Source organism: Lissotriton helveticus, chromosome 8, assembly GCF_964261635.1.
Source record: "Lissotriton helveticus chromosome 8, aLisHel1.1, whole genome shotgun sequence".
NCBI classification, from domain to species: domain Eukaryota; kingdom Metazoa; phylum Chordata; class Amphibia; order Caudata; family Salamandridae; genus Lissotriton; species Lissotriton helveticus.
The window spans coordinates 1,147,327,042-1,147,336,247 of record NC_136069.1 but is presented as its reverse complement, the minus strand read 5'-3'; the positions used below and the strand labels follow the sequence as shown (position 1 = coordinate 1,147,336,247).

General features: G+C 40.3%; 1 protein-coding gene across 1 annotated transcript in view; it reads right to left on the bottom strand.

Moving 5' to 3' along the window:
- Positions 1-257: 257 nt before the first annotated feature.
- The window catches only part of CNOT11 (CCR4-NOT transcription complex subunit 11), a 150,017-nt gene continuing 141,068 nt past the window's right edge, over positions 258-9,206 (bottom strand). The window contains exon 7 of the mRNA XM_078658031.1: positions 258-1,014. Within this exon, the coding sequence (XP_078514157.1) occupies positions 817-1,014 (198 nt within the window). The 3' untranslated portion in view covers positions 258-816. The remainder of the gene's footprint in view (positions 1,015-9,206) is intronic.

The window sequence follows — 9,206 nt, the reverse complement described above, 5'->3', positions numbered from 1 at the left end:
GCCTGAACCAAAAACTTACTATAGGATTGAAAACCAATAGTAAGTTTCATATAGTAAATGTTCTTAGGGACCAAAGACAAAGCAAGTTATGCCACATTTTTCACAAACAAAATGGTTATTATAGAGCCTATGAACATTGCCAGCACAAGAATACAAACATTAGCACTTTTGCTTTTAGTAATTTAAGATGCGGGATTCAGAGGCTTTGTCACTACATATAACTTTTCTGCTCAAAAAGATTGCCATTCCCAATTGTATTGTGTCACTGAATTTCCTTTACATACTTTATTTTATCTTATGTTGGTGAAATGTATCTGTTAAAACAAATACTTAAGTAGTGCTTGGACAAAAAGAAAAAAATATATATTTCTCTATAGTAAACAACAATAAGCTAGGTGGGCTTGATTTGCAGCTCTTTACACTGGGTTACATGACATCACAATAGTATGTCAGAGAACGATTTCATCATCATGTTCATGTAATAGGAATTAAAGGTCAAAGAGCTCTAAATGATGGTAATCACTCATTCATAACTGAGTTGACGAGGAAGAAGCCCATTTACCAGTTATGAACAAGATAAAAATAAAAATCCAAGGTAGATTAGTCTTAAAATGGTCTGGTATTCAAAGTAAAAGCAATATTTATTGCTTTGTTTTCTAACCGGTGCATAAAATGTTGTTTACACTGTGTTAAACTAAGCAAAATGTTTCAAAGAACTGGCTTTAAAATTAAAAACTTACAAAAAAAATCCAGAGATATACAAAACTTTATCCTCTGATGACAATCCTTTCCTGTGGTAAAACAAGAAACGTAAATTTATTTTGAAGGCTTAGTTTCTGGTGGGGTTTCCCCAGTGTCCAACGTCTTCAGCAACCTGAAAAGTCCAGCTGCTTCCCTTATCCGGCTGAACTCAATGCAAAAGGCTTGCACCTCTATGAACAAGTCCTGTACATTAATGATTTTGTTCCGGATTAACGACTGGAGAAAGACACAAACAAGACGCACCAATCGGTTCTGTAAAAAAGAAAATGAGATCCTGTTAACTATATAGAACATTTAAAACGCAGAGACATGGATAGGAAAACATTTAGTTTCAGGCTTGGACGCGCAACAAAAATTAAGAAAGAAAATAGGACTGCAGCTGTATCTACACTGTTCAATTCCATCATGGAGAGCTTGGGAAATGCGGAAAGCTTTACTATGACTGAAAAGGTACAGGTTCTGGGTTAGGACCACCTACAACTAATAGGATTGTACTAAACGGTTTGTGCCAACATAGTCCTTTATTTAACCCCAAGACCAATGACTCATGAATGCTGCAGCAGATCAATAATACACCCAGATCCCTAAGCAACATCATTGCTTTTACATGTTGGAATCATTTCCAATTATGCCAAACCAATTGTAATCCTACATCCAAAATCAGCCTCAGGATTTGAAACGTTTTATAGGTATTCGGGCTGACTTTAGTCCTCCTGCATCTATTTGCGTTTTTCAACTTCCTTTTCTATCCCTATTAAGCCATTATTTCTGTTGCATGAGTGCTGCAAGGATTTTTCTATGATTTCCAAGAAAATCAGAACTTTCCTGCAGTAGGAGCATTTTTTTTTTTAATTACCAGGACTACTCCTGGGATACTGAAGATGCCTCAGCTTTACAGCAGTACTCCGACGTGTGAACATTTACATATTCAGAAATGTAGCACGCGTGCAATTCCTAATGGGTAAATGGAGTACAAAGCATTTATAACATTTTACTTTGGTTTAGTTGGTACATAGGAAAACTAGTTTTGCCCCATGCAAAAACTCCTTTGCCCACAACTCTCCGATTCTGGGTATGTTCCTTTCCTTCCCTTCTTTAACACAAAATTCCTCCTAGTCCCAGCAGGGGTAAAACTACAACCATTGCAGAGTGGGCAGCCTTCAGTAAATGGGTGAAGAAAATGCACAACTTGTAGGTTTAAGTGTTCACTGCTTCTTGTAGGTCTAAAAAAAACAAATTAAAAAACCCACCTATCACACCTTACCTTTTCTCTCAACTAAAATAGTGGCAATCTTTTTTTTTTTTTTACGTGCAAGCAATTCCATCTATAGGTTAAAATAGACATTTTGTATATCACAAACTCATTTTTACACAATGATCTGGTGTCACTTTATTGTGTTTTTATCCAGGAGCCTAAACCGATATTTCTATTGTATGCCCTTGTTCGGTTATAATCAATAATATCCCTATAACGGCATAGTAATCATATCCATATTCAGTCGTAGCACATGCTGTCACATTAAGCAAGGCTACTTCCCCAGACTCCTAGAAAGCACAACGAGTTCTCTAAACAAACCAAACCTCCAGCAACCTGGGAAATCCCCCTTGCTTTTGTTTTGATTTCATCCTAGAACTCCTGTAAAGCACTGTAAGAACGGCCAGTTCTTAGTGACATCTTTATTGACGTCTTATGTCCAACCTTACGTCAAACCCGGCACCTTTCAGGTATAAATATACCAACGCTGCCTTAAGCAAACACACGGTGGTGGTTTTGGAGCAGAGCAGCTATACTTGCCCGAGAGCCCAGCTGATGCGAGAGCCCACGGACGCTGCCCCTCCTCTTTGACGCACTGAGAGAGACGCTGTCTTTTCTCCTGCCGAGAAATCCAGCTTCGGTGTTTCCAGATACCTTCGCGGGTTACTGGGATATCGAGTCCTGAGAGAGAGATACAAGACCTCCCGCTTTATAATACCCAGGTACGGAGCTGACTAAAACCTTAGAGAGAATTCTTGACTCAGATTCTTGGCAAAAACCAACTTAACTTAAACTGCTACTTACTTACTCCTTCCCACGTATTAGGCTTAGGTCAGGTACACCGGGGTAGGCGTATTTAGAAGCACCAGTTGAGTACGTTAGTCAATGTATATAAGTATGTATATATTTTATCTATTTTAAAGTATCTTATGGCTAAGAAACCATATCAATGCTTTTACAGTATTATTTCTTAATCCTTTACTGTACGCACTTTACTTTACTATGAGTATTGCAATTGTGGCAATTCATTTCTCTTGTATGAGAAAGAAGACTGCTCAATAAATAACAACCTTTTTATTGAAAACGCCCATCTCTCTTTTCTCTGCACTCTGGTGAAACTAAGTATGCACACTTGACTGAGTGAAATAGCTGTCTATTGTTTTCACACGACTCTAGAGATACACTCTTGTTCTGAGGGAGCAAAGTTGTCATGTTATATGGTTGTCAGAAGCTAATCCCTTCTTGTCTATCCAGGGAGGTTAAACCCCTCCTCGTTTATTCGAGAAAGTTTCTAGTGACCTCTGAGCTAGCTGGCAAAAACTTAAGTCTAATATAGTCAGGAGAGACCTAGTCGACCCCAGTCCTACGTCTACACTGCTGAATATATTATTCCAATGCGCAGAGCCTATTGGGAATATAGGAACTACACTACATGGCGCCCAACGTTTGGTAAGGCGATAAATCTAACGCAAGACGTTAGAGTAACTCAGTCGTGCTTTTTCACACAGACCCTTTTCCCGTAAATACTCCAAAAGACGTCTGGAGTGGGTAAAAGGTTAAAATCCGCCGGAACTTAGTAGGAAGAGATTCCTATGTATAGTTTTTGGTTTAGTCAACGTTGAAGGATACAGTGTTCCAAAATATTGTGCACCTAATCTTTGTTTCCTTGAAACCTGATCTGCAACAAAAACCTTTCTGTTAGTAAAAATGTCAAAGTGAAGACGAAAGGGAGGCAGCTAGAATAGCAGCTCGACTCCTAGCGGATGGCACAAGTCTCCAAGAAAATGACCCGAGTGTTATACTCATTCCGGTCAACATAAGGAAAACTATAACTCTTAAACTTATAGAAAACGGACTAACACCAAGAGGTGGAATAGTCGTATTCGTAATTGAGGCCCATGAATATCGGCAGACAGAGGTATTCTATTCATGGATAAACTTTCCAGCAGCAAACGCTGTCACACACGACTTCCGCTATTACAAAATAGAGGAACCTCCGGAAGAATACACCCCTTTCGAGGAGGTTGAAATCCCATTAAAATACCAAGAGCACCTGCTCTGGTTTAAAGGCGCCCTAAAACATAATAATCACATCACCAGGCTCGGTCCACTAGGTAGACCAGGAGCAACGTGGCCGGTTCTAGCCAGCTACACACCACATCCAGACATTGAAAAAATGTCAGTACCAGAACTTTTAGCCCAGCTAAAAGAACTGATTAAAATACATAGACAATTAGTCCAATATGTAATGCGGACTACAACAGTCCAACCAGCTATTAACATTCCACAGCTGACCCCTCATCAGGGGAACACAGACAAAATTACACCACAGAATATACAATCATGTCTTGGTAAAGTACCCGCAAAACGGGAACAAATTCCATTCTGGTTAGCTCCAAAAATCACTCAAATAGAGGCAGTATTTCCGGATACTACCCCTACTGAGAAACACAGAATTCTGACTATCTGCCTTCCAATGGGGATCGCACCACATGTGGAGGACTGTGACACTTGGGGCACAGTCTTTGCTTCCATTTACACAAAAACACATGGTGTTCCGTCTATGGCGATAATACCTGATGTGCTAAGACAGATTCAAAATGAATACGGTCCAGAACCTGCTTTAACTCTGGGTATGAAATTACTGAAAGACTTCAAGCAGGTCTCGGCTATATTATTAGCCAACATAAAAGGAGAAGCAGCATCTGTGGCGATCCGCCAGAAATTGAAAGAAACAGATATAGCAGACCAACCAATTGAACTTGCCAGAATCATAGAAAAATCCTATGAAGAACTAGGAAGAGATAGTTTGGGAGGGAAACCAGTAAAACCCCAACTAACTGAAAATCCTGAAAAGATATTTATTAAAAATAATCTAAACACTCCAAAAAAGAGCTGGGATGGAATTAAACAATCCACTCCCAAAGAAAAAAGATTCCAGTCCAGAGGAAGGTCTCCTCGGCGGAGAGAAAGATCTCCGGACCAAGGACACAAGTCTCCCCAGAGGGAGCCCTCTGAGAAAAGATACAACCTTAGAAATAGGGACAATCTAAAGAAACCTGATAGATATCAAGATATTGATACACGTCCCTCTCGATCTTTTCAGACTTTCCCACAGAAATCGGAAAGAAGAGGACGGTCAGAACACAGGGAAGAGCACGTCAAGTCCAAAGACAAGGAACCTGCTCAACAAAGTAAAAAGTTACAATTTCCAAGAAAGAAGGTAGCCAGTATTAAGATAATCAAACATGCCGAGGATACTGAGGACACAACTGAAAAACGGAGAGTGGGCCCAGACAATGCTAGACAGCGCAGCAGAAGTGACCATAGCTCGCAAGATCCTGATGAATCTTCTGGAGACAGTGGACACGAATGAATACATTCAGGTAGAAACTGCAGATACCAGAGTTAGCAAACTTCATAAAATATACAAGATAACATTACGTGTAGAGGGAGATAAGACTAGGAAAGTAAGAGGTCTATTTTGGGATAACCTTTCAAAAGGCTATGATATCCTTTTAGCTGAGAAAGACTGGCCACCAGAGTTTGTCAGGGAGTGCCCTCATGGCGAAGAAATGATTATACCTGCCTTCTCAAATCATGTTCCAATTCATAGAAAATATACATATGCAAGAAAATGGGCAGTGGCCCAAGCTCCTGCCTTATATAAAAATCATGTAGGGTGGGATGAGGACACTCCTCCTCACAAAATCCAGTTAAAATGTCAACCCACTGCACAAAGGCAGTACCCAATTAAGCAAGAAGCTAAAAAACAAGTCAGGGAGATCTTAGATCAACTTGAATACCAGGGGGTGATTGAAACACGCACCTCGCAAATGAACAATCCTTTGTTTCCTGTCTCCAAGCCAGACGATTCATATCGTCTAGTTTTGGACAACAGACATCTTAACTCATGTTGCAAAACATTTGCAGTACAAAACTCACACAGTGCAGCACTAATGAATAACATCGTGCGGAAAAAATACAAAACGACATTAGACATCTCTAATGGATTCTTTTGTCAAAACATTGCACCTGAAAGCAGGTATTTGACCGCTTTCTCAATAATGGGGTCACAGAAATTTCTGTCGACTCCCACAAGGATTCAAGAATAGCCCAGGATTATTCTCAGCAAGGGTAACAGAGTTACTACAAATATATGATGAATAGGCATTATCCTATGTCGATGACATCTATCTAACGGATGATGACCTGGATACTCACTTGAAAAGAGTAAACACCATAATACTTGGGTTTGCAGCCGAGGGTTACAAATTCAACTTTTAAAAGTCACGAATTGCCCATCTAACAGTCCTGTTTTTAGGATATGAATTATCAAGTGAAGGCAAAAGCCTAGCGGACAATTTCTTAGAGAAATGCGCTGTACTCCAAGCACCTAAAACGCTGAAGAACTTACAATCAATACTAGGTTTCCTGAATTTTGGAAGAACATACATTCTAAATTATGCAGAGAGGGTTGAACCTCTCTATGAATTAATAAAACCTGATTTCAAACCAATCAATTGGACTCAAAAACACACAGAAATTTTGAGGTCATTGCAAGCAGACATGTTAGCTAAAACAATATTGCAAACTCGCGATAACACACGCAACCTTGTAATCCGAGTCATCCGAGGAAGATGCGGATTCACGTACCTGACCTATAATGAGGGAGAAAGGGTACCAATAGCTTTCAAATCAGACTTGTACACACAAGCTGAAAAAACATTCAGTATTACAGAAAACATTGTAAATGCGGTTCAAACTGCTGTAGCAAGAGAAAGAGCCCAAGCACAAGGCAAAAGGATAACTGTTTTAACAGCAGAATCAGCCTTTGAGGCATTAACAAGCCCACGCAATTTGACTAACGTGGCATTAGATCCAAAATGGATCGAATGGGAAAATTCTCTTGCTGCAGAAGACGTGAAATACTACTTTGACCCGGAAATGAAAGAATTAAAGAATCTAAAATATGAATTAGAATATCCTCTGCCAATCGAGATTCTGCCACTACAACTTTACGCCTGTGTAATCTATACAGATGGATCAGCACAACCCGCAGTTGGGGGTAAACACAATTTCAGTGCTGCATGCGCGGTTGTTAAATGCCGGTGGCACAAAGGAAAATTGAGACCATTGGTAACTATGACTCAATCTGTAAAAGATAGTTCGGATCAACTAACTGAACTGCTAGCTTTAAAGATGGCGCTCGATATCGCGGATCGCGAATTCCCCGCACTAATAGTGTGCGATTCGCATTACTGCGTCAAATCTTACAATGACTTGCAGAACTGGGTTCAAAACGGTTTCAAAGATGCAAAAGGTGGCACAATCAAGCATAAAACGCTTTGGGAACAAATAGTTCCTTTGCAGAAGGAACTACAAAAGACTCACGTGATACATACACTGAGTCATCAGCGTGATGGCGTTCACACTGCAGGGAATTAATTGGCTAACACAGCCACAGCGAAAGCAAATAATCCGGCTTCCGTAGCTACAAAAAAGCGTTCAGAAAAATACATAGACGGAGAAACCATGCTGGCGGTAAAAACGTCTTTACAAGGCAACTGTGCAGCATTACCTCTGAACTATCCACTCAATTATGCATACATAATCGATGCAAACTCTGTTCCTTTTGCTCGAATCCCTGGAGTGGGGGATAGAGTGATTCCAAACACGAACAGGAGAATCTTCTTGATTCAAGAAGCACATATGGGTTTGGGTCTAAGGCACCAAAAGATTAATGAATCTCTGAAAGAATTACAATCAGAATATTGGTGGCCGGGTATGAGCCTGCAACAACACAAATTTGCAATAAACCGTCCAAACTGCAACAGAGATCGCAGTGGCGAACCAGCCGGAGTATTGCCATGGCTCTTCGTATAGATAGCATAAGGCAGTCTATACGCAAAATCCAGCAGGAAAAATGCGTCCCATTTATGTTTAAGACTAGATTCACTTAAAATGTAGACACCAGCGCTCGGCTGACGCCAGAACTGTTATAAAAGATTTGCGAGTCACTATCGGCACATACGCAATTGGCATGCTACATTCTGACCAGGGTCCTGCTTTTAGCTCTCGAGCTTATATTGCATTGCGGTACTCTTGTCCCTTCCATCCTGAGGGAAATGGGATTGTGGAAAGAAAAAACCGAGACATAAAGCAATCTATAACGGCGAGGGTATTTGGTTCGGGTGATGGGTGGGTCCAACATTTAACAAGTGTCCAACGTAGTCTTAATAATCTGCCAAGAAATTCTCTAAAAGGTTTCAGTCCGTACGAACTATTGTTCGGGACTAGAATGCATATTCAGGACTTAGATAGTCAGACTTCAGTGGTAGAAGAAAAATGCTTTGCTATCAAAGATCGTTTGGCTATTTTACAGGACTTAAATGAAACAAGAAAAGGCCTGAGCAACGTAAAGTTAAAACAGCAGATCGTTTGGCTATTTTACAGGACTTAAATGAAACAAGAAAAGGCCTGAGCAACGTAAAGTTAAAACAGCAGCCAACAGCCACTGAAGAAAAACCACCTGTCCCAGCAAGGCCTGTCTGGATTCCAAAGATTGGGGATCTGGTCAGAGAGAAGATCGCGGTGAAGAAGGAATTTGGGCCTTCTTACAGAAAAGCAGTACCTGTCTTAGCTGTCAGCGGAACAAGATCAGTTGTACTACCGCCCCTTGCTGGTAAAAAGGAGAACCGAGTTGTATCAATCGACCTGGTAAAACCACAATCATGTGGCCAATAATAAGTAGTAGGCCCAGTGGACTCCCAAGATGTAGCAGAACACCAAAACTTGCTACAATACAAGAGGTTCAAACTGAGAGACTAATCACATTTGAAAAACCTGCAGTGAATAAAAAATGACTATGCAACAATGCCATGGAACTTGTGCCTCTTGAAACCCAAATTGCAACAGTTCGTCAAGAAACACCAGTCTACAACGATGTAGCCTCAGACTATGCCAATGAATCAAAAAATCCAAAAGCAAATGAAAATCCGGAAGCAATTCCAACAATTGACAGAACTGCATCTGGCTACTTCATCAATTTCGATAACTTTTCTGAGGATCCAAGCGAGCCTGAAGAAACGCCAACAACAAAAACTTTTAAAGACAAAGTAACGGAACTCTTTCATCAACTTAAAGAAACCTATCTGATTTCTCCATGGATTGAATTTTGGATTGTGTT